The sequence below is a fragment of the Lichenostomus cassidix genome, chromosome 3 (genome assembly GCF_008360975.1).
Source record: "Lichenostomus cassidix isolate B80296 chromosome 3, HeHo_3.0, whole genome shotgun sequence".
NCBI classification, from domain to species: domain Eukaryota; kingdom Metazoa; phylum Chordata; class Aves; order Passeriformes; family Meliphagidae; genus Lichenostomus; species Lichenostomus cassidix.
The window spans coordinates 48,159,360-48,185,579 of NC_139483.1; the positions used below are offsets into that span (position 1 = coordinate 48,159,360).

A 26,220-nucleotide genomic window follows, 5' to 3' on the forward strand; every position below is an offset into this window, starting at 1 on the left:
GCTGCGATTTACTTGTTCTAACCACAGTTCATATGGAGAATAATTCAATCCATTCTTTGCAAATTGTCTGGATCTATTCTAGTAAAATAAACAGAGCCAGGATACATTCCAAAGCAGTGAACCTTGATTATCTACTATGTCATGTTTCTAGAACAGACCCTCACAGATTTTGGACGCTGCCCTGATTCCTTTGCAAACACAGTCTGAGACTTATAACCAGCTTAGATGCAGCCATGTTGCCATAAAGGGTGAAAAAGTTTAAAGGCCAGATAATGTCTCCAGCCAAAGAATAAACTCTATCTGGTATTGTTTATTTTCTTGCAGAGAAATATACCCTTTATATAGTTAGGAATACTTATCAACTCTCCTTTCTTTTGGACTAAACAATATCAATCTCAGTCTTTCTTCGCAGACTCCAGATCACTCCTACTGAAATCCATTTAATTTTCAGCTGACATTCCCAAAACTGGTTCCTGAAGTGCAATTCCCACAGTGCTTTACTCAGCTGTCTGCTCACCAATGCTGAGTGAAGATGAACATGATGATTTTCTGTGCTCTATGAATATTTCTATTTGTGCATTTCAAATTGCTTCATACAGTTCTCTAAGTACAGTCAGTGAACTTAATGTGCTCTAATTGATTTTGTAAATCTTTAATTTATTTAATACTTCTTGATATGTTCTTCCAGCATCTACCTCCCCATAATCCTTAGCATTTGCTTGTGAAGATGATTGCATTAGCAGTGATAGCACAGGTAGATGTTTCAGTAAGCAAAAATCATTATACATTTTAGCTTCTCTGGAGCTGCATTTTGGTAGAATCAGTTGGTGGTCATGGGGAAGTTCCCACTACTTCTACTGTATTTGTACACGTTCTGTGGAACACTGAGAATTTTCTTCCTTGGGAGCTTTCTGCCTATCCATTTTCTAAAGGACTTCTGTGTTTTAAAATTAAACGTAAGACTGTTAGGACTTAGAAATGAAGTGTGTCTCATAGACCAAGCTCTTTGAAAGGATTCCCTAGAAGAACAAATCGATAAAATTAGAATGATGCAGATAACTGAACACTTCCTGTTGTCGACTGACCTCCTATCAATTATCTTGTGCTGTTGTGGCCTTTGTTGCCCATGCTAATTGACCTTGATGAATGTGACTTTTTTTCTTGAGGCTTCAGCTGCATGGTTTCTCCATCGACAATGGCGTGTTTATACTGAAAGCCAGGCTCTACCTTCCTCTTGCCTTTTGATGGGGACTTTGGTACAAAATGAAAAGGCTGTGTGGTGGTCCACAGCAGAGCTTGCAGGTGAGCCCAGGTGGGCTGTGATGTGCTGGTGGAAGGAATGGTTGTTTGCCCAGCTCAGCCCTCAGGGGTGACTGCATCCCTGACTCCGACGGGGTAACGAAAGAAGTCTGCTAATCTGCCGTGTAGCTCCTGCTGACTGAGAAAGGGATGTGTACTGTAGTCTCAGTCTTATCTCTTCAGCCAGGTTTACACTGGTGTGACACTGCTGAATTTAGACAAGCAGTTCCTGATTTACTTTAGGGCAAGGGCAGAATCAGCTCTGATTTTGCACCACAACCCAGAGAGATAACCCAGCTCTCCCCGGAAAACATCTTGGGTATAGTTAAGAATGCTTCAGTATATGTAAACATATTTATAGCCTTTCCCCATGTTGTGAGGATATTTTGGATCTTTCTGGTACCTCTCGATATAAAATCTTCCTGAGCTAAATCCAGGACAGATAAATCATGACTCCGGCTCCTTTCACCGAGGGTAGCCCGTCTAAATCACTGCCACATTCCTCCCATAGTAGCCGTTTAAAATTAATAGCACATGCAGGGGAAAAACTAACCCGTTTGACGTCACTGCCGAAATGAGGAAACATAAACAGAGAGCTGCTCGGCTGGCTGGCAGCGGCAGGATTGGTCTGCGCTCCGCGCCCGTGGCACCGGCAGCGCCGCCCGCCCGCCTCGCTCAGACTGCAGAGCCTCAGCGCCCAGCGCCACAGTGCTCTCCTCCCGAGCCCTTTGCTTCTTAAGGTGGTTTCATTGCCTGGGTTGGGGCACTTGGGGAGCTTTTCTTTCCTTTTTTTTTTTTTTTCTCCTCTTCCCCCCTCCCCCTTTTTTTTCCCATTCCTTTTTAAAAAATATTATTATTATTATTGTTTGCTGTCGTTACTTATTTCCATTCCCGATCCTGGATGCAGTTACTGGATTCTGCAGTACAAGTCTTCATGAACAAGCTGCACCGCTTAGAGATTTCACGGCATTCAAAGGTCACAGAACTGCCACTATGGTTAAATGTCTTGTTTAATGGTTGAGGTATGTACAGCAAATCTAAAAGAGGCACAGTGATAATTTTTTTCAAGGGGAACTAAAATTGTGAGGGGGAGAGGGAGGTAATACTATTATTTAGTGGAAAAGATTTTTATTGGTGATTGTTACTACAGCAACTGGTTTTTGAATTTCCTCCCTTTTTCTCTTTATTCAAACTAGATGAAAATTTTAACTTATGTTGATTTAACCATTTGATGGTTACAGAAGATTGCAGAAAGAATCTCTTGTCCATTCTGATCCCACTGGGGAAAGTGTGATTGATTTTTCTGTATGTTTTCCTATTGCTCTGTGGCAGGAGAGGAGACCTGGGACTTGGCTGGCTTAGATGAAGGGAGAAGAAAACAAACTTTTTCCTATTCTGAGGGGGCTGTGAGTTTGTCTGAGAGTTAGAGCAGAGGGAGAAAGACTTGGAAATAAACAGGTCAAGCAGAAAAAAATATCGGCCTCATTTTTAGGAGTACATGTACTGCTGCTTTTTTTGCTTTTTGTGGGTTTTTGTTTGTTTGTTTTGTTTTTGTTTTTTTTAACTACATGCTTAGATTACTGTACTTGGTTTGGGTTCAGAAGTTCAAAATTAAGAAGCAGCTTGCACTTTGACTAAGAAATAGATCCTCCCTGGGAGGGGAGAGAGCTAATCATCTTATATCAACACCAGTTTTCATAAAGGTTTTTCTACTTAAACAGAGAATAGTGGAGATTTGCTCAGGAGATGAATTGATGTATCCTGACATCTGTTTGATGGCATATAGCTTCAATTCATATTTGAGCCAGGGATCTGCCTTGAATGAGTATTGCAGCATTACAGTGGGCAGTGTGTGCTGCAGTAAATGGAAGCAACTGCTACCATAAAACTAACATTGTTTTCAAGAGTGTGATTCCAAATTGTAAGAGGAAGAGCCACTTGTCAGAGCCTGTGTGTGTCTGTGTGTTTGTATGTGAGTGGTCATAAAATAACTCCAGCCAACACAGGCAATTTCTGTTGTTAATTGGATTAATATACAGGTATGTTCAATGACCAGTAGTCTTTTTATTTTTCCAATTTGTGGAATGAGATTTTTATAGCTCTATTTGAAATGTTGTTGTAGATATAAATCCTCTGCAGTTTGAAAATACTTCAGTTTAACTTTAAAAATTATACCTGAAAAAAACAATTCCTCCAACAAGGAGAAGAATGTGAGCACACCTAGCTCCTGCAGTGCACCCCATAGGGTTAAAAAAAATTAACTACACTAGGCTGAAGCATGCTAGCTTAAGGACTGCAAAAATATTAGCCCTGAAATGCAGAGGATGTGCTATGTGCTGTGAATGGACAATTGCTATTCTGCAGTGCCTAGTGGGAAAACAAGGACTTTGTGTATTGCAAATGCATAACTGCAGCTCCTCCATTTCCTTTGCTGTATCTTCACTGATGACTGCAGAAACAAAGAGGTTTGTCACAGATAAGGTCTTTAGTGCCCCATCTCTTTGGAGAGGCTTGAAGATACTTTCTCGTATCATCCAACAACCCAAAGTCCAGCTTAGTTGAATGAACTGTTATTCTGTAATCTCCATGTCATTCTCTCCTGCTCAGCCCTCCCTAAATTCTTACTGTGTAAACTGCCAGCTGTTTTCAAAAACTAAAGTACTACTTCCCTAGCCTCAAGTTTAGAAAGGCTAATATAGTGTTGGTTAGATGATTAATTTGTAAATTTAACTGAGAGTATGTCTCAGTCTATGGAGACTGTAATCTGTTCTGTAAGGGAAAAACCCTGTAACCATATGAATGAGTTTATTTCCAAAAGAGAATCTGTAAGATATTTGCCTATAATAATTTCTGAGAGTTAAATGATTGACTTCTTTTGATAAACAGTCTTTGGAGAAGATTTGTTTTTAAGCTCTATATCTACGTGTTGGTGCATCTGTGTTCTGTAGCAACTACTAGTGGTGGTACTAACAGTAAATATGGTAAACAGACTTAATCTGAGGAAATGACACAGATTTGCTGCTTTAGTAAGAAAAGTTTATCTGTAATGTTTCCTCTGAACAATCTTGATTCAGCATCTAGCAACATACAATTTAAGGTTGGTCTCTCTGCAGTGTATGAAACACTTACTGACATTTGTACTCACATTGTCTTCAAAAAATTGTGTACGGCAGAAGTTTCATGGGCTATGAATGGTTGCTTCTTTGAGTTTTTTTCCATAGGCTGGACAGGAGTTGTCATCAGTGAAGTTCTAGTGATTCCAGCAGATTTTCCAGTGTCTTCATTGCAACTATGAAGTGTATTTGAGACATTTGATCATATGTAATTCGTTTTCACTCATCACACGGCTCTTCTACCAATAGCTAAAGCATATTTTAATGAGAAGGATTCTGAAAATTGGTATTCGATGGCACATACATGGTTTTCTCGTAATTTTACAATCTCAGGGAAAAAAACCTGCTCTTGTACTGGTAATTTCCTTTATGGGAGCTGTATGAAGCAAAAATGCCAGCTACTAACCAAGCCACTACTGTCAATAGAATAAAACCTGACACTCCTCTATTTAATCATAAGAAATATGTAAGACTTAATTTCTCCTCAAATCAAGGCAGATATATAGCCAAAAGCTCTTGATCAGCTTGGTTCTGGTTTCTGGGCTAACAGAAAAAAAGTCCTTTGGTGCAGCTAGGAAGATATCCCATGTAAACAGGAATTCTTAGCTACTCAGTATTGTTCATCATCACATTGTTACTCCGTTTTCATGCTTGAAATTATTACAGCATTCCATGTTCTTGTCACAGGGTGGAAGTGAAAGGGACAGCTGGGGTCCTACCAGCTGCCAGAACAAAATTAAGTGTTTCGTAATGAAATGATGGTTCAGTATTCCTCCTGTCACATCCATATTGGATACAAGGTGTTGGAACTCTAACATCCATTTTTCTTGTTCTTCAGCCAGAAAGCTGCCTTACCCTTGCAGGGACGTAAGTTCTTACACTTCCAGCAAAACGTTGGCTTTTCCTCTAGTGTGAAATTTGCACTTTTCAGTCACAAGCTTCAGGGTATAGAATTGATGTTATTTAGAGTTTATACCCTGAGTACACTGGGACACAGATGTAGCCCAAGTGTCCAAAAGTAGTTCAGAAGTTCTGATGCTTTTTCTTTCTCTGGCTACCACAAGGTGCATCAACTTTGGCACCTGAAGGTGCATAATGCTGAGAAGCTGTGTCACAATGCCAGGTACCACATTTACAATCAAATGAGGAATGGTAATAACCTTTTTGTGTTTCACAGTAAGTGGGGGGGAAACCAAATAATATGCCTTCTGACAGTAGTAGCAGTGTTTCAGATCTGAAGTATTAGCTTTGTAAAAATACGAATGATAGAAAGCACTTGCTGTGTTTAAGACAATTTATTTAACTAACTTATAGAATTTGAAATTGCAAAGTCAACTTCTTCAAGATTTTTTGCAGAAAGTATTCTTCTGTATCATCCTAGAAACTGTTTGGAGAGCTGCTAAATTTCATTTTTCCTATTCTTACTACAGTGCCATTCTAAAAAGATTGCATTAGAAAACAACATTTGAAGCTCTGAACACTATAATTTCTGTTTTCTTGTAATAGACTGTGGGATTCAGAATATACATTGCATGGGTTCACAGTGCTCAGGTCTGGGCTAGTAGTAGCTATCTGTTTTAAAGCAGAAAATTAACAAATCAGAGCCAGATCAGATAAAAGAGAGAGAGTTTCCAGAAGCCAGACTTCAGTGACAAAACTGTAATTGAAAAGTTTGTGAGAGAGACAATCCTCAAAAAACAGCAGTCATATGAATTGAGCGTTTCTTTTGCACACATTGGATAGTGTGATATTGTCAGTCCATTGATGCAATAATTTCGATACACATTTGTGACTTGTTCTTTCTTTGAAAAGTGAAAAGTCTAGAGCTGTCATTTATTTATGTAAACAGTGTCAAACAAGAGAATCTAAATTAATGAAAGAGTCCTGTTGTGTTGTATTTTTTTATTCTGTTCTTCTTCCTAGTAGGAGCTGTGAGTGAGGGTGGATAAGAACTCAGTTTAGCTACTTATTTAAGTCAGATAGTCTTGTGGTGGCATATGATATTCTTCTGCTAGCTTGCTGTCCAGCCAAATAAGACATCCAGATTGCCTGGATAGATAAACATAGCTGATGACCTCTTCCACTTAATAGGTGGACACAAACAGTTAGGATTCTTCCAGTCACACACAGAGACAAATTTGCTGCATTTTAGCTAAAGAAGAATAGCCCTCAGACACAGGCAGTGAGATTTACTTCTCTTTGAGTAGGTTATTTTAAAAAAAGTAGAAACAAATTATTAGAAGGAAACAGTTGCCAAGGCATTTTTTACTGTCGCTTGTACGTTTGTGCTACTTATCCACAAAAATTTCTGGTATGAGAAAATTCACCAGCTAATGTCTCACCATGGCATGTGTTAATGCTGGCAGAGTAAGGCTTTGAAAAGGAGAGCACAGGATCTCCTGTCAAATTAAGTGTAGCTTCTTGTCATGGTGGCATAAAAACACCTTGTGGTGCAACTGCTGTCCGGATCTGTATACAATTTTCTGCATGGTTGTTCATAGCAGAATCTATGATACTAACCCATCTGTATGGTGGAAAGGTGTTTTGAAAAGGTTGATCATTACCTTTCAAAGAATAAAGTGGGAGGTAGGCATGTTTTGACTGAATATGCAGCAACTCAAGAATGGCTTAGAGGCATATACATCTGTAAAAATGAAATCAAGAAACATTAATTTAACTAAAAATCTCCTGGAAGACGGTATTGATCAACTGTGTGATGAGTTCTGCTCCCCTTAGAAATTGCCCTATATTACTTCTGAAAGAAAGGATATGTATACTCATGTTCTTATTCTTGCTCTTTCTCCATACCCATTTTCCCCTTAGCACACTTCCTACAGGGCATGTAAAGACTGGCTAAGCTCTGGGGCTTGTCCTAATATGAGGTGGCAGAGTTACCACCAAGTGTGCAAGGATCCATCCCTTGAAAAGAGGGATGTGGATCCCCAGGTGGTTGCTGTGCTTTGGAAACAAACACATACTGACATGAAACGCCTTAGTACTTTCTCAAAAATTCAGCTGTCATCCGAAGGGAGTAGCTATTTTCCCCTCTATGTATGGTGATCCGGGTATAGAGTGACAACTGGGACCTCTGCTCAGGCAGCCCCAGAGGACAGAATCTGCTTCGTATTTCTGTAGAAGAGCACGTATGCAGCTGCATGCTGAAGTACACTAAATACAGGCTACACCTGACATTTGGGTTTGCCTTTTCCTCAACTTACCACTTGGCTTTAAGCCTCTGAGGAGTTAAGACAGAATGAGAGCTTGGTGCATACCAGGCTGCTAGGGTGGAGAAGACCTCATGTAGATACCCAGAGAGAGATGGAAAGAGATGCATGACACCTTCATGGAGAAAGCACACTTCTGGCTTTGTGTTAACTGACAACCATGTTGAAACAGGCTATTTTCCAGGGCCCTCTCTGTTTCACATGTTGCAATATGACTTGGCTCTGTATTACTTATGTAGAGTCATTTTTGTTTTATGCATTGCCATAATGTCTGAGTATCTGTTAATAACAATGTTCTAGTAGCATCAGAATGGCCATCATAAATGTAATTAGGCAGTGTATCTCCAGTTTAATCAATATGGTCATTGAAAGACTGTAAGACAGCCAGGAAAACAATAATTAGTCCTGATTAATAAAGAAGAACTTGCACACATCAGTGAAGGAGAGAGAGGAGCTTTGCATGTTCAAGGCTTGGGAGGACAGCAAGTTGCTTTCTGCTTTAGCAAATCTGAGGACACATTAAAAAACACTCTTGAAAATGCTCTTACAATACTAAAAATATTTCTCTCATTAAATCATTCATTTTCTTGAGTAAACTGTAAGTATCAGCTAGAAAGATACAACTGGAATGTATTTCTTCACCAAGCAAATTCCTCCGGTGCACAGTTGGTTTGGTTTTCTAGGACTGCTTTGAAAAGCAGAACAACTGAAAGATAAAAACAAGACTCAAATGGAAGTGCTGTAGGAGAGTGCAGAACATCATGATTCCACTGAGTTTAATAGGACTTCATCAATTTATAGCTGTGAAAGGTCAGACGCACTGAGCTTTCAGGACTAGAACACATTCCTTTACTGGTTAGATCAAATTTTAGGTTCATTAACCTTGTGTCATACCTGCTTCAAACCAGTTTTCCACTACTTCCTCAGCACTGTGGTACCACAGGGCTGCTTTTGTGGTTCCACAGAAGCTGTGATGCATTCTTTTTCTTTCATCACACTCTAGGCTGCCCTTCTCTCCTTCCCTTTCTCATAGAAAATAAATGTTTACCAGATCTTACTTGAAATCACAACCCCACAGTTAATTTTTAGCTTATGTGCTAGCATCTGCAAAACTTTTGTAATTGTAACACAAAAGGGGCTGATCTTGCTCATTTGCAAGTAAAGACCATGATCTGTTTTAAGGACACAGCTATGTAAGTAATATTTTTGAAAGCTGAGGACTTAAAGGAAAACAGTAATTTTGTATAGGAACCAATATGTACTGTGCTGTATCACAAGAAATTTTTCATGTAGTAAGATTGTAACATCCTGTCTCTTTGAACCATGAAACTATAACTATAAAAATCCTGTCCACTAGCAAAGTATAACCCCTGTAATAGTATGGTAACAAGCACCAGTGCAACATGAGAACATTGAATGAAGTTCATCCTATATATCCTCATCAAAGCTGATAGAAATGGCCAGGCTTTCAAAAAAGCTCAAATTCGCCTTAGTCTCTAAATGAAATGGCCGGATTTGAAAAATTGCTGTGTGTGAGAGGTTGCCTGGGAAATTTTTTCCCTTTCTACCTCAGACAGGCAGAAGTAGCCAACAGCCTGTTGTTAGTGCTTTCAAGAAGAAAAAGATTCAAGTTCCCTCTCTGCTTCTGTCAGCTTTGCTGAGGTGGATTACCACTGCAATGTCCCCTAAGGGCTGAGCCCTGTGTTCAGGGGGCCTGGCAGAGGCAACCCACAGTCGCCCCACCTTTAGCCCCAGTGTGGAACTCGAGCTTCTACACTGCTGAAGAGGCACAGAAAGGTGGTTCCAGGCAGATCTTCGCCTGCAGCTCCAGGAGTTCTGTCCTGAGCCCACAAAACTTTTCTGATGGGTGTTTTCTTCAAATGTGCACCTCCTCCTGAACAACTTTTGTACCAATGAATAGTTGTTTTTGTAAAGAAAGTTCAGATATATTTTAAAGGGGGGAGTGGAAGGGAATCTCAGCACTACTGCAGAATTTCCACCTTGTTTGTGAAGACTGAGTGGTACAGAGAGATTGTTTGATTTGGATACCTGCATGTGGGCAGAGGTGAGTGATGGATGGTTGGACTATATGATCTATGAGGTCTCTTCCAGCTGTGATGATTATGTGAAGTTCTGGCTCCTACCCGGTGACCATTTTGAAAAATCTGCCTAATTTTTATAGCACCTGAATTGAAAGCTCAGAGGTCACTGAAATCTTTAATTTCCAAATCTTTCAGCAATCCTCTTCTTACCCTTCTCCCAACAGACAGTTCTACTTCTGCTTCTTATTTTCAAAGTAAGTGGGGGAAAAATCAGAAATTCATACTTTATTTATAGGACATCTAGAGTGCTGAATAAATTATTTCTGCATGAAGATTTGCTTGTACGGGATACTTTTTTTTTTCTTTTACTGTGAAACACGGTTGCTTTGAAAAGAGGTTTTCATATGCACTACAGGTATATTATTATTATTATTATCATCCTTTCCCTAAATTCAGCCCTTTAGGGCTTCTCTACCAGAGCAGAGGAGTGTGGGATTCTGCTTGGGGTTTTGGGTTTTTTTGTTGTTTGTTTCTTTGTTTGTTTTTGTTTGGTTTTTGGGTTTTGGGTTTTTTTTGGTTTTTTTTGCTTAAAAATCATAGCAAACATTGTTTCAAATCCAATAATATGACAAAGGGAGGATTATAATGTTTAAGTATGTCAGCTGATCAGAAAGCCTCTTGGGGGCAGCCTCATAATTATCTGGACCACCTAATATGCCACTGCAGCTTGATCTCACTACCTTAGAATTTTTAAATTGGTATTCATGGTTTTAGAGCATCACTTGGATGATACTTTTTTTACATTTTAATCCTGTTTACTACTAATGTGAACAAGCTGGAGCTGACTTCTGCTATTTTCTAAGTATTCGTGAAAACTATTTCACATTCCACAAAAGAATAACACTAAAATCTTTTAATGTTAATTTGTGTTTAGCATTGCACCTTTTTATGATAGCTGATGAAAATTAGTTTGCCAAGAAGCAAACCAATTTCTAAAAAGGTCTCAAAAGGTCTGTGTTTAAGTCATAGAAAACAATTAGCTGAGAGGACTCAGTGCTTTGTAGCCACCCTTTAATTGTCATCTCTTGGCAATACTTTGACAGTTTTTAAGCAAACTCTGATTTTAACAGAACTTCAGAAGCCTCTGACTTAAATCCTCAGTTTCTAGAGACATTTTTTGAAAGAGTATATTAAAAGGGTATTTCTCATTTTTGAATCTGTTACTCTTATTTTCTCCTGAGAATACTTGTCTTAAAATTACGTTTTCACCACACTGATTTATAGGTTCTGGCGTGGGAAGTAATGCTCTTTCTCCTAGTAGCAGACAGAAAATTAGTCACGATCTGATGTTAACAACTTCTTCATTACCTAAACTGTTTTACACTTTATTAAGTTCAACACAAGCAAATCTAATGCCTTTGAACCAGGGAGTTCTTGCCCATGTTGCAAGTGTACAAGACATTAATTAATTTATAAAGTCACAATAGTAAGTCAGCCTCTGTGGTAAACTGGGATCTGAATTGTGATACCACTGAGTTCTGCAGAGAAGTGCCACTTGAGTGCAGCAGAGAGAAAAAATTGGCTTAGCTAATTTACATTAAAAAGTCAAATATGAATAACGCTGTTAATACAGTTGCTCTTGTGGTCCTTCTTGGGAGATGAGATTCAACATATTTTACCATCACATTTGACACATTACATATTTGTCTGTGATGGCAACAAATAATGCGCACTATAGAGAATGATAGGGTAGTTCTGAGATGCAGGATACCTGTAGATTTCAGTGACAAGGAGAACAGAAAAGCTTTTATGAAGAATCACCCCACCATTAGATGTTTCTACTAAGTCACCAGTGGTGCTATAATTTTCAGCTGGTCCCTTAAATTGCCCTCACTGCTTTTCAGAGCAAGTAGCTGCTGAGCACACAGGTTGTTTACTAATTTATATCCCTCTTCATCTTGCCCATGACCCCCAGGCACTTCCTGCAGTCCTTTGCAGCTGGAAGAGGAGCTCATGGAATCATGGAATGGGTCAGGTTGGAAGGGAACCATGGTGGCCTATCTGGTCCAACCTCTGTGCTCAGGCAGGGTCATCCCAGAGCCCATGGCACAGGATTGCCTCTGGATTGTTCTTGAACATCTCTAGTGTGGGAGACTCCAAAGCCTCTCCAGACAATCTGTTCTGGTGTTCTTTGGAAACTCAGTCATGTAAAGGAAAAGGCATTAGACTTAGCCCAGGCAGACACAAAATTGCATCAACTTAAGATGTGACATTACTATGCATGGTGTAAGAAATTATGAGGTATTTTCCATGCTTCACACATGCAATGGTGTTCACTGTTCTCAGATTCTAGTCTAAAAAGATGTGATAATGAAAACCCTCATTTAGAGAGAGGATGTTTCTGAACATACTGATGAATTAAGAAAAAGTTGGGGTTTTTTAAGAGAGGCTTTACCACTATTAGTTTTACAAACAGAGGCATAGAAACAGTTTTAGTTTGACTTGGTCACCCCAACACTTTTCCTTTAAATGAAGAGTCTCTCAAGGGCGAAACTCAGAATTTGCAAAGTTATCCACTTCTTAAAAATGTTTTGGGGAGCTCATTTTGAAAATGGTGACCCTCCTGTCCGTATTTTATATTACTTTCACAGCAGCTGCTTGCTATGTCTAAAAAGTTATCTTATTCCCACTGTTAATGGTAATGAATCTTTTCTCTAACTAGTTTTTAAAAATTGAAATATCAAAGAAAAAAGAATCTTTTGTCTTCTGATTGTGAATCATTGCAACTGCACTGTCCCTCTGAGCAGAGTTACTTACAGGCAGTTGATGCATCATACTGTGGGCAGGCATAAGAGGAAGGAATAGCCTCATCTATCAAAAAACATCAGAAGCACTTCTGATTGTGACTGATAACAGAGTGAAAGAGAGAAGGGAAAGCAGAGATGGTCTCAGAGACTGTATCCCAAATCGGAACATGATATCATGTTCCACCTCATACCAAATGAAATGCTAGCCTAGGAAAAATTGTATTGAGCTAAGAGATTATTTAAGGCTCTTGCTCTGTGTTGCAACGTGTGTTGCAGTACCAGCAGCACATGAAAACATTGCATGTAAAATGTAAGTAATATCAGTAAACCTCATTTAAGTAAGATACCTGTATTCCACACAGGTAGAAAGGCAGATGTATTAAAGGCTGCTTTCTGGAAATGGCTTCCCTATCTGTGTGTAGATCGTTCAAGAGTTGGAGATTCAAGATTTTGTCATTCCAGTTTTTCTAACTCAGAAAATATTTTTTTTATTAACTCAGAAATCATTTAGTGTTTGAATACAATATGTAGGCTTTCTATTCTTTGTCTGTGAATCTGGTTATTTGACTGCACAATGACCAAACATTTGCTTAGGCAGCTTATGTTGACAGAATTTTCTATTATGAAAATTTGCCATTTCATAAAATAAATAATTTCTTATAGCAAATTGCTCTGTTTATTAGGGATTGGGATTTCTTAAACTGAGGATAGAATGAATTCAAGCATCTATTTGATTTTTTACTACTTAAAAAAATAAAAATTAAGTGTTCAGTTCACCTACCATATGCACCCTGAGTACAAACTGTACCCATCTCCCTCTGAACCCAAAGCACAGACTTGTTTTAGCAGGCAGGGTGGAAACTTCTCATACCCTGGGGCTCTGTTTCCTATAGGCACCCCCACAGCAGAGAATGCCAAACCGTGTGATGCCATAGCTCTGCTAAGTGCACCTTTCCTCAGCATCACTGGGCACAGCCAAGGCTGCAAGCAGAATCTCCCACAGAGAATTTGTTGTCTCTGACCCAAAAGCCCTGGCTCTGCTTCACATTGCACAGGCAGGGCGTGGGCAGATAGGGAGTGAAAGGGTGGAGAAGGAAGCAACGGGAAAGGGTGGATACGGAGAATGGTGGGGGAAATTGCAGTGTATCTTGCTATCTTAAACATCTGTAATAATGCACCTTTCTCCATCTGATAAAGATTCTAAAATTGCTGATATTAAGTTAATGTCATCACTGCTCTAAAATTGCTGATATTAAGTCTATATCAGTACTGCTGCTCCTTTTTTCCATCAAATCTTGATCTTTTGACCCCCCTTATTTTTCTGTATTTTTACAGAAGTTGTTCTTAAAAGTTTTTACTCTGTTCAACATCAGGGTTCTCAGCAGCTTGGGTCCAGCTTTACACAGATTTCTTAACGATGGTTGGCTGCCTAATTATGGTGACATAAAGGCTGTCTCCAGCATCAGGATAAAGATGCTTAGGAGACATCTCTGTGAAATTTCAAAATGAGCTGATAAGAAACTGAGGCTTATCCTGTTCCTCAACACCTCCCTTTCCAAGTACAAGAAAAATTTCTCACAATTTTTCAAAGAAATTGTCGCATGTTTAAAAGAGAGTAATTGAGACTACAAATCAAATAGATATCACAGTCCTGCAGTATCGGAAGGTATTCACCCTTGAGGATGAGGGATAAAATAGAAAAATCTGAGAAGACTGTTGAAAAATTAAAGATTTGACCTTTAGGAATTAGAAGCAATGAAGATCACTATTTATTTACTCCAGAAAATTTATTAACCTCAATGGTTCACCCTGTGACATCCCATTACATGCAATTATCTGGACCATTCACACATTCTTTGAGGATTTATTAGGGCAATTTTATGTCATATGTGAAAAAAATATCATTAGGACATTACCTGCAAATGTGTTTTACAACAGCAATAATACAGTCATTCATTATTTTTCATATGAAGAATTGTGATTTTAAGTACTTTGAGTGTTTTAGATCTTAAGAATGTATTTAATTATGTGAATAGCTTTGCATCTAGGAGTGTTTAAATAGTGGGGATGTGCCCATGTCCCTGCAGGTTTTGACAATACACTTCACACCAGCACCACCAATTGATTTCTCAATTACTATAACATTTTTAGAAAGTCTGTATAATATTTAGGCAATGATTGCTTTGGAAAACTGGCAGAATATATCCATGGGTTTTAAAGTATTCCTATGTCCTTCTAAATTTTATATCAGTATTAAGTATTTCCGTTATTAATTGTTGTGAATTATTAAATACGGATATGAAAAAGAAATTAGGATCGAACACAAACTTGTAAGATGAAAGGTCATGTCTGTGACTGGATGCTTAAGTTGTCAAGGTGTCCTGAAAAACTGCATGGTACAGAAAACTTGGTTGGCATAAACCAAATTTTCTTCTTGCATGTGCAAAAAGAAGTCTGCTTGGCTTTGTGGTAATCTTCCATGTATGGAAGAGGGCTATGTTACATAAGGAAATGAGTATTGTTTCCAGTTTTAGTATTCAGTTAATATCTGAGTCTAGTAATAAGGAAAATCCTGCTCTCCTGTTTTATCAACCAGGCCTCGCTGGTTAATGTGTTTTAAGTTCTATGTTAATATTCTGGCAACTAATCTCTACTGCACTTGACTTTGAAGAGCCAAATATCTAACAGTTTCTGGGATTACATAGCCTTTGCCATGTCTCTGAACAAGTATTTGTGCATAAACAAATGAATTTGGCAGAATTATCTCATGTTCCTGTCACTAGCACATCAGCAAATCAGGCTATGCCTTTGTCTAGATTCCAGATTCTTAATAATTGTGAAGAAATCAGAACAAATTTAAAACAAACTTGCCTACAGGCACCTGAAATTATTGTAACTAATGAAATGAGTTCTAGGAACTGTAGCAGTTGTTCTGAAATTGTCACTTGGTTCTCACTTTAAAGATGTATATTCCTCTCTCTTTGTAGCTGTAGTCTTTTTGTGCTTAATCCTCTCATGGCATCTTTCCCTTTAAGTGATTGCCCTTTGCATCTTGTTGGCACCAGGTTTATTTTCAGCAAGCTGTGCTCAGAGTGCTGGCAGCCATCCCAGGGAAGCTGCTCTGCCTCAGTGGCATTTGGTACATGGGAATTCCAGAGTAAGGAATGGGCAAAGGTTACCACGTGTTTTACGTCACTCTCAGAAACATCAAACTAGACTATTAGTGTTTAACAACAAACAATGCATGATGCCTCTAGGCATTGCGGTCTGTCTAATTCTTTATTTTCCCTTCTCTTGTACCTCCACTCATACCAGCCACGTTGGAGTATTACCTGTGTATTATTCTTGTAATATCACCCTATGGTGTGGGAAGTCTTGATAAAAGAATAATTTAAATGCTATGAAATAGTTTGATTCCTTGGAAACAAACCAGTCACTTAATAAGATCTGGACAGTTGTATTTTCAGACTTTTCCTGGCTTTTGCTGTTTTAATGTTTCAAGAGACTGATTTCAGCCTGGAATTTACCCTCACTGTTGGTTCCAAAGGCAGACAAGCAGCAGCTTTCTTTGCACAGCAAAAGTTCTCATGCTTCATAATCAGAAATATCCTATCAAAAGCAACAAATGCACAGAATAAATAAATAAATAATAAATCTTTTGATAAAAAGAAAAGGCAGATCAGTGTCCACAATTTCATTTCATAGTGAAGCTCTAGTTGTACTTCTGTCTGATGGAAGTTTAGTCTACAGACCTGCTCAGCTATGTCTCCTGCAGGCTTCTGAAAGCCTTTTGTGACTCAAGTGTGCCACTGGTGACCTTTGCTAGCCCTCACTGGCTGTTCCTGGGAACTGCTCTGCCCATCATACAGCTGGCTGAGGTCTGATATGCCAGGGTATGTCACTGCTCTTTAACAGCAGTGTTATTGAGAAGTTTTGGGGGTTTTTTCTGATGTGACAGGTACTGTACTAGGGAGTTAGGGGGCATCAGCTGAAGAATTGTTTGCTGAGTAATCTCAGAGATTAACACTCACCAAAATGAAGATGGGGAATTAATAAATTAAATGGCAGGGGTGAATACAGAAAAACTGAAGTGTGCTGTTAACTCAGACTGTACTGGTGATTCATCTTAGTACAAACTCAGTAGTCTTTGACTCATACTTGATCCTTCAACACTGATCCTTAATACTTGCATGTAGAAAATCACAGACCAGAATCTTAATTTTCTTTGTTTTAAACAAGGAAAAAAAATATATGCTCTTTTCATTTCATGATAATACTTTGAAAGGATTTTCTTCCCTAAAATACAAGGTTTTCTAAAAATTTTATGAAGCTATCTGCAGGAAGATTTACAGAAAGTACATCTATATAAAAATACTGTAATTTTAAATGTATATATATTCAATTAAATATTATGGTTAACTAGGCTAGCCCTCCAGACCTACTTAGAGATCTCCTTATTAAATTTTTATAAATGGATTTGTTACTTACAGCAGAAAATAATGTAGAATGCTAATGGGAATTTTTACATGAATGAACTGAGAATTTGTAAAAACAAACATCACTAGGCATAGGTTCAATACTACAAGAAAAAAGTCATTGATCCATAATATCTTTTTCTAGTACAACATGTAGGAAGTCTAAAGCACTGATTTGCAAGAATGGAACATAAGCAACTTACAAAAATTGGATGTAATAGTAATATAACATCTTGCTACCTCTGGTTTTCTGTATGTATCATAATCATGTCAAATTAGCATTTCCCATAGCTATTTGGGAACACTCTCTTAATTTGAATAGAAGTGTCAAATGACCACTGGACAGTTTGCTAAAAGACCAATCCACAGGAGCCATCTATTGCAAGGCCACAGGGCTTCCCTTTACTATTGGAGTTCTGTAGAGAGTGTTTTCTTTGTGCTTTATTTGCTTCATTATTTTTAAGGTGAGGAAGTTGTTCTAACTGTGAACATTTTTTTTAAATATAGTCTTATTTTAAGTGAAGGGCAGACTTGAGATCTAGCAGAAAAGAGTAGAAATTCCAAGAAATTAGTATCTGAAGGCATGTTTGCTACTGGAAAGGAGTGAGAAGGAAGCTAGAACAGTGGAGATACATGAGTGATGTTTGGAAAAGGCAAGGGTAGTATATCTATATTTGAAAGTATGAATTTGTATTCCACAGGATCAGGAAGAAGTTGTCCATCACCAGCACCAGGATGTATGGTATCAAGATGTAAATAAACATTTTATATGTTTATGTGAATAAATCAATATTGCCCATTCCTAGAAATCTGATATCTGATTAAATGGTTTTTTCTCATCTGGTATGGTTTCTCTTAATGAAATTTTGTTTCTCTACTGGACAGCTTAATTCTGACAGCTTAGTTCTGACTAAGTTCTAACTAATAGTTCTGAACAATTTGACAGATAAACTTACTCCAGTCCTACATCCATATGTAAAAACAAAACAAGACCAACACTTTTGTAGACCAGTGAATTTTTCTATTGTGACCAAGCATGTTTTTCTTTTTTAATGCCAAATTTTTCCAAAGTTCTCTAAATTATTTCATGGTATCATAGCAAAGCCTAGCTTTCCTTTAAAATGTAAAGCTAAAGAGAGACCTGAATGAAAAACAAAGGAATATTAGTTTTCACTTTTCCCCATGTTTTGCTTCCTATGTATTTATTTGCATTGTAGCTATGCCTGTTTCCCTCTGCCATCTCCATTGTTCTAGCTGCTGTGCAATCAAGGTGCCACAGAGAGAAAGACACTGCTTTGGTCATTTAACTGGAAACAAAAGTCAAGTGTTGCAAATGAAAGAGAAGAAGCCACGTAAGCATACAAAAATCAGATTGGATATTTGCATTGCTTAATTGTTGAATAAGCTGATGTCTAAACTTTTGTATGTTAAAATGAGCTAATGAAGTACGGAACATTTTCAGATGTAAAATTTTTGTCAGTGATGTAAATGTTGTCCTTTATATTTACTTCAGTGGAAAAATACTTTTATTCCCTTTTGGGAATTCAAGCTATACTTTCACTAGAAGTTATTCTATTTGATGCATGATTGCTAAGTTAAATTGTTAGCCTACCTTTGAATCAGTCTTGCTTCGATCTAACAAAAACTTTGTAGGCCTTCTTAATTCATAGTCCTTAATGACAACTTATACTGGGATCATAAGAGGTTCATAATTTATTAACAATCCATGCTGTGAAGCCACATCTGGAGTGCTGCATCCTGTTCTGGACTCCCCAGTGTAAGAAAGACGTGGAGATACTGGAGTGAGCTCAGTGAAGCACCACAAAGATGAGTAAGGACTTGGAGGATCTGCCTTGCGTGGAGAGGATGAGAGAGCTAGGACTGTTCAGCCTTGGAAAAGATCCCATCACTGTGTGTAGATAGCTGATGGAGTGTGTTAGAGAGAGACAGACTATGGACCAAGTGATCTCTGTAGGTCCCTTCCAGCCCCAACCCTACAGTGACTCCAAGCTTTAGGTGTGACACGGATAAGGCCAGTAGAGTGCCAAACCCCACAGCTGTGGTAGGACTGCCAGCAGCCACCAGCTGGACATGTAAATGCCAGTATTATGCCAGTAATGGTATAATTTAGGAAGAAAACAGAAGGAACATCCCTCTACTAACAAGTTTTCTGTGACAGTGAGGTTCAGGCTCACAAATTTCAAGTGTAGAAATTAATATCTTTGGTTCTTTATCAAAAGAGTGCAGATAATTTAAACAATGTTTCTATTATATTTCAGAATATTTTGAGGATATTCTGGATCAAGTATGTTCCTGCTTTTATTAATCAGGTCAAATTCTGTTTCAGTACATTTTATCCATTAATTCACATTCAATAAGGTACCTTTTTGCTAGTGGGCATTCTAGGTCATCTATGCTTTGATTTTTTTCTGGCACATCCATTAGTGTACTACTAGAGTTCAAAAGGAACATGATAGTAAATATTTCAAATATAACATATGCTTTCAGTCAGTATTTATGCTTTCAGAAGATGAATAAGAGTTCCATTTCTTATGATGTTCCAAATAATTGCTACTACAGGTAATTTGAAGGCCTGATTTTGTTTATGTGTACGTATGTGTGTGTACATGCCCAGGCATTAGTACTTGTATCTCTTCCAAAAGCGATGAAATCCACAGGGAAGCCACATGTTAATTTGCGCATAATTTACCTTTACAACTTGTAATTTTTTTGAGCATGTCTGCTGCCTGTGTTTGCTAGATTTATTCTCAAGGGAAAATATTTCTGAACCCACTGATTAATAGCTTGTATTAGAGGGACAGGGTTATGTAAGAGCATCAGCTGCATGTTCTCTGCTCTAAAAGCCTACTTCTGCAAAGGTTTTTATAACAACTAATGAATCATAATTTATAATTCAGATATTTACATCCCCGGAAATTTCTAGGACTCTCAGCTAATACAAATGGAAATTTACTACAAGTGAGGCATTGTCGCTGTTGAGCCGCTAGCAGAGAAGGAAAACCCAGATTCTCAGCGTGGCATAGAAAAAAGCTCTTTATTATTTTGAATCCAACATATATATAGAGTTTTCAGAGGTCACCCAGATTGGTCAGTCAGAAACCTCCCCCTAGGCCTGATTGGCCAGGCCTGAACTGTCCAAATCTCGAGACACTGTAACAACAACATCCAAACTCTATCTTTGTCCACAAAACACAGGAGAATGTTCTCATGGGAAAGACCTGTGCTAGCCACAAGGCATAAAGCCCAAATAGCTCTCAGTTTAAGAACAACCTTGAAAAACTCAGTATGTTGTCCCCATCAACAGGTAAAGTAGAAAGCCTGCTTCTGTGTGGCAGCCCTGCTTAAGAGTCTGCACTTGAAGATGAGAAGCAACATGTCATTCTGTGAAACTGATCTCATACAACATATCCCAGGTCCCTTGTTGCAGTTATCTTTAATTAATATTTTAATTAAAGTGTATCAAATGAATGTAATGAGCTATGTAATAAATCTCCTGTGAACTACAGCAAAGCCAGAATATCACAATAACCAGGACGAACTAGTAAATCATTAGGAACCAAAACTCTGCAGAACTTATTAAATCTCCTGACATGTCCCAGTCTGCCTTGTTTGATTAATACAATAATCCATGTGGTTCATCTTGATCAAGAAATGGCAAAGAATCTTTCAACAAAATTATTTTTCACTCCAGTAATGTGGAGCTTTATATCTGTTATCTCAATGTAACTAAGGTGAATTTGTTCTGTTCTCAAGTAAAAATTACCTGTCTTTAAGACAGTCTCTTTCTAGAGCTGATTGCTATACTGTGCTCATTCCCATTGTTAGGAACATCTTTAACTTCAGTGTTACTAGTCAGCCAAGAAACTTCTGGCCAAGATAAGAAATTGAGAATCTGAATACAGAACAAATATGGCTGTGGAATTTTTCAGACTGTAGCATTCCAACCCTTTGGTGTTGTGGCTTAGTCATTTTGGCAGCAATACACTAGAAAGACACCTACCTGAAACATCTGAAAGAAATCACATACCTAGGGGATAGACTGACAGCTTAACTTACTTCTTGAACTTCATTGTAAAATATGGATAAATTGCATTTGCCAATTCTTGGCTACCTGCTGGCAATAATTATCTTGGGTTTGGTGTTGAATTTCAGGAATATCTTTTGTTTGTAACAGTGTTAGAGAACACAGCCAATTGGAATCTGTAAACATGTTTCTTTCCTGCTTAGCAACCAAAATGGCATTCAATATAGTGGAAGTGAATGTGTTTCAATTTGTAGGTTGCCTATATGCATACTTTGCTGAAATTTTAATTTCACACAGGCATACATTGCAACCTTATATGTTGAAATCTGATGATACTATTATCGACATCAAGTGAGATTTTATTAAAAAGTTACACAGCTTGCTTACATTTCGTATCCAAGATTTTACAGTGTTTTTAGAAATAGAATATTTGAGCCTTCCAAGTGTGACTGCATATTCTAGTTACGGAATAATTAATAAATCACAAGGCTGTGTTGTTTGTACAAGGTTCTGTGTAAATAGGGTTTTCTGAAATAGTCAACATATTAGTTGGATGCTAGTTTTGTGAAGAGTTTACTTGACAAACTCGATGTTCTAAATGTGTTTGCTGATCAAGGCTCTTCATACATGTGTATGACAGAATTTCCTTTTCTTCATTTTTCTTCTGCAAATATTAGTTGTAATAACACAGTAGCATAAGGCCTGGAGTTATATTAGGTTGGGAAAAGAGAATTCAGTAAATATTTGATTTCATACTTGACAACAACAGTGATATGCTTACTAGTTCTTAATGAGCCAGACTTTTAATACTAGAGGTGTAAAAAGCTTTTAAGTCCTACATATCATATTTGTGGTCCTTGCACAGCTGTGTTTGTCATATTGAATAATTTTTAATTATGCTACATTTATAAATTCTTATTTGGCTCTGGTTAGTTATTGACATGAAGAAATCTGCATGTGGTAAATATGTAGTACAACAGTGTCTCCTTTGTTTGCCAGAGAAAGAAGAAGGACGCAGTAATGCTTCAAAACAGACAAAATCATTGCATAACAAGTAAATGCATTTTGTAATTTTCAAGTTAATAATTTTTAGTTCATTATTTATTATCTTGTTTCTTTGATTTAATGTTCTTATTCTCATCTGCAATGTTATTGGTGATTTAAGAGCAGATCCAAAGCCCAGTAAAATACAAGGAAACTCTCTCTTCAACTGCAATAAACTTTGAATCAATTCTCTTGTCTGAGCATTTCTCATAGGTTCCTGGTACAGAAAAAGCGCCTGCTTAGTGTTTATATTGCTTCTTCCTAACAGTTGTAATTTCTAAGTGGCATGTAAATATTGTCCTTTATCATATTTGCACAACCTAGTAATAACATTTTATGCAAGGCACACCCACTTCATTTGCCACGTTTCTGCATTAGCAGTGATGGTAGCCACAGTGATGGTAACATTTTTATATTTCCATGTAAGAAGTGACCATGCAGAAACAAAACAAGCCCTTTACCTGTTTTTGGGCCCATAAGATTTTACCAGCTTTGTTGTAAATTCTTCCATCAGTCACGTTTCAATATCACTGTTTATTTTAAATAAGACTTGCAGGAGAGCAGAAGAAAGGATCTCTGTTGCAATGTCATAAGTGCTTGGCAGTGTCTGAAGTTTTGCATTTATATGCCTTGGAGTTGTATGGTTATACTTCTTGGAGCAGGACTTCCAGGATCCTCATGGGCCCCTTCTGACTCAGGATATCCTGTGACCAACTAAGATATGATCAGCCTTAAATAGGAGCAAGAACTTTGTCTGGTAGGAGTTCACGGTCTCACATTTTCTCAAAATTAATTATTTCAGCCTCTTATTTCTGTGTGCTTGAGAGTACTTTGAGAATGTGGATGTTTTATATACATTTATGAGCTACTTAAGAGTTACAGGTCTGTTACTCTTAAATATGCCTAGACATTTCAAATGTGAGCAAATACTGTGGATTTTCTTTCTGTGTAACAAATACTTCTATGGGGCAATCAGTATATGTCACTTGCCCTTGCCTCCATCTCTTTTGTGTTTTTAATAGTTATAAATTTAATAATTTATCCCCTTTTTGCACTGTATGAAAGCATTCACCCATATTTTATAATTCAAATTTATTGTTCAGTATTTTTACCTTCATTTTTGTTTGCTGGTCAGGCAAAATTCCTTTGTCTTCCTGTTTTTTGTTGTGAAATTGTTGTTCACCCACTTTTTCTTCCATTTAGTAACTATGTAAGTGGTCAATTTTTACTTGCCCAACCTGGCTTGTAGCTTCCTGGGACAGGTTATGTTCAAGGATAAACTGTTCAGCTAATCAGTAGTAAAAATTAATCTGTAAAATATGAATCAAAGCTGAATCCTTCTAAAGTTCAAGAGGCATAATCTTCAGAGATGACAAATAATCCTGTTCCCCAAATCTGAGCATACTCTAGTCTGATTTTCCCAATTTTTAATGCCTGGAACTTAGACTTCCAAATTACTTGTATTATTTTGATATTTATAAGTTAAAAGAACAATTCCCATTGCTTTCTTACTTGGGCGCTGAGAAAGCAACAAATAGAAATTCATAACCCACTTTAAAAAATATGTTTGAGCCATTTGTAAAGCTAATATGTTTCTCATATTGAAATCCTTGTTGGCACATATTTGCATCTTTATGAAGCAAAGTAACAATCTGTCCCTAAATTAGGAGGTGTAACCCAGGAAGTCTGTGAGAACAGCAGAGGCCAAATGATGGTTAATCCTCAGCACTGTCACTTACCTGATAAACCAGGCAGAGGTTGGTCCAGTGGGAGAAAGTCAGGAGGTTGTGAAGTTAGATTTTTTTCTCAAATACAGACTTGCAAGACAGTGTGGGGAATTTAGTTTTTATTTTAACTGAAGTATGTTGACAATTGGTGTTCTTTCCTTTTAAATGCTTCATACAGTCTTAACCTTTTTTAAGCAGAGAAAGGAGGACATGTTCCTGCATTTTAAAAGGATCCCCCACCCCACCCAAACTTAAGAAACAGTGTTTATATCTATGATGGATGCCATACAGCAGAGTAGCAGTATCCAGGTTTCCACAGCAGCCAAAAGAATCACTCCTCATCTTGCATGGAAATGACCTCCAGACAAAGCCAAAAGTAATTTTCAGAAGGCTTCGAAGATATTTGTTGATAGCAGGATCAAAAATGTACGGGGGCCTCATAATGCCACATGGGGAACCTGAAAGTGGACACCTTCAGCTCATAATTCTTGTTTTACTAGCTGCAGCTCACAAAGCAACAGCTGCATCTACATTGCAAAATACCTCCCACACATACATACACACACAGTGTTTGCACACAATACTTATTTTTTTTCCTTTAATGTGTGGGAATAAATTAGAATCTAAGATCTTACTGAGAGAAAGTGTGTGCTGTTTAGTTTAGAGGGCTAAAGATAATACAGCTCCCATACTTTGATCATGCATGCTGCAAATGGAAGAGGGGATCCTGCGAAAAGAACCATTCCAGCAAATCCAGGTAGAGTTTTACTGAAATCTTGCATCCTCATGATTCTTTCATAAGATTTTCTTCTTCCTATGTTGCCTAGTTGTATGCATTAATTAGGAAAAAGACTGCATAATCAGAATTGCGTGCTATGAGTGAGTACTAACATTTGTATATTATCTTTTAAAAATTCCACCAAAAAAAAAAAAGGCAGAATCTGGAAATACTTTGTTCTGCATTTGAAAGTCACAACAATGGGGTCTTGTTTGCTGTCTTTGCCCTGTGACGAACCGGTCTAGAAATTTCTCAAGGGAGTAGTATTTTCTATTAGTACCTTATTGTATAATCTGGAAACATTTGAAAATGTATGTTGACATTTTCTCATCAAAGTCATTAGCCAAGTATTTTTCCAAGAAGTGCTCCAGTCTAATTCACTTTTATTTAATTAGTTCGTCCATTGCTGCAGCCTAAGCATCTAATGACTCTAGAGGATGGTTGGACTTTTCACCCTTTCTGGCTATTATACTCAGTGCTGTAGTGTTCTTACAAATCCAGTGCAGAATCACATCTCACAGGCTACTGTGCTTTTAGTTCAACTACAAAAATTGCTCTTTTGCTCAAATCTGACAGGTTTTTTCTTTAAAAAATTTTCTTGTAGCAAGGTGAGAAAGTTCATGCAGTCTGCAATACCTGTTGAAGAGCTCTGATAATAATGTTATTAAAATATTTTCAGTGCTAGTAGGATGTTCCCTAAAGTTCTTCCAGGGTGGTAATTCTAAAGAACTAAGGAAACCCTTTAGAATGAGTGGCAGGCAATGTTTCTTCAGATGCCGAGGAAAACATCACCTTCTTGATTATCTTAATGCTGTATGGCTGTTTAAAGTAACCTCTAAACAATGTCCATTGTGGATTTAGACTGAGTACAGCTTTCTGAACTCACACAGTTCAAAGTAGCAGATCACAGAAGGTTACTATTGATTTGCAAGGTCCTGACAAGTGTAAATGATTCATTTTCTGTGGTACTTGCCCCACTGTAGATTAAACAAACAGAACAAATGTACACCTTTTAACATGTAAGTTAATGCTTCTGACAGCCCACTGTGTCCATCAGTGTGACTAGCAACCTTAAATATACATTAAAGGTACTTTGCTCTTCTCAGTTGAAGGAAATGTCACCTTCATTGTTTGTGACAGAGTGAAGAGACACAGAACTTGGACACAGGAACAGAAAGTCAGGTACTGCACATCTCTAAGGGACAAAAAGAGACTTTGTAATGAGGTAGACATACCTTTGTAGAAACAAGAAAAGTTCCTGCACTTTTACACAAGGTAAAGAAATAACACAGAACAAGGTGGAATAATCTGGGAACAGCTGCATTTGTTTGACAAAGACATCTTTTCTGTTGAAAATCAAGCAGAGAGCTGGAAACAAAGTCCTCCGAAAAGGATCTTCGTTACATATCACCACATTCCTAATTGGAAGGCAAACTTAATGGGAAGAGGCGTTGCAGAATTTGTTTTGTTTCCTGATATCTCAGGATATAATACATGCTGCAGCCAAGAGTGATCCTTTGCTGCTGGCCCATCCTTAGCCATGCTGAAGTTGGTTGCCATTAACCTTGCAGGAGTGTGTCTGCTCAACAACAGAGCATCTGTACTGCCCTTCGTGGTGGCCTCAGCTGCCTATGCCATTAATAGGTACTCAACGTTTTTTGTCCAA

The 26,220-nt window shown here is 37.8% G+C and overlaps 1 protein-coding gene across 5 annotated transcripts in view; it reads left to right on the forward strand.

Annotated features, from left to right (window-relative positions):
- Positions 1-1,919: 1,919 nt before the first annotated feature.
- The window catches only part of PDE7B (phosphodiesterase 7B), a 184,315-nt gene continuing 160,014 nt past the window's right edge, over positions 1,920-26,220 (forward strand). For 2 of the 5 annotated variants that reach the window (XM_085055650.1, XM_085055653.1), the window contains exons 1-2: positions 1,921-2,039; positions 2,207-2,321. In XM_085055650.1, the coding sequence (XP_084911776.1) occupies positions 2,301-2,321 (21 nt within the window). In that variant the 5' untranslated portion in view covers positions 1,921-2,039; positions 2,207-2,300. Of the gene's footprint in view, positions 2,040-2,206; positions 2,322-18,214; positions 18,313-26,220 lie in introns of all 5 variants that reach the window. The other 3 variants (XM_085055651.1, XM_085055652.1, XM_085055649.1) reach the window with 3 other exon arrangements.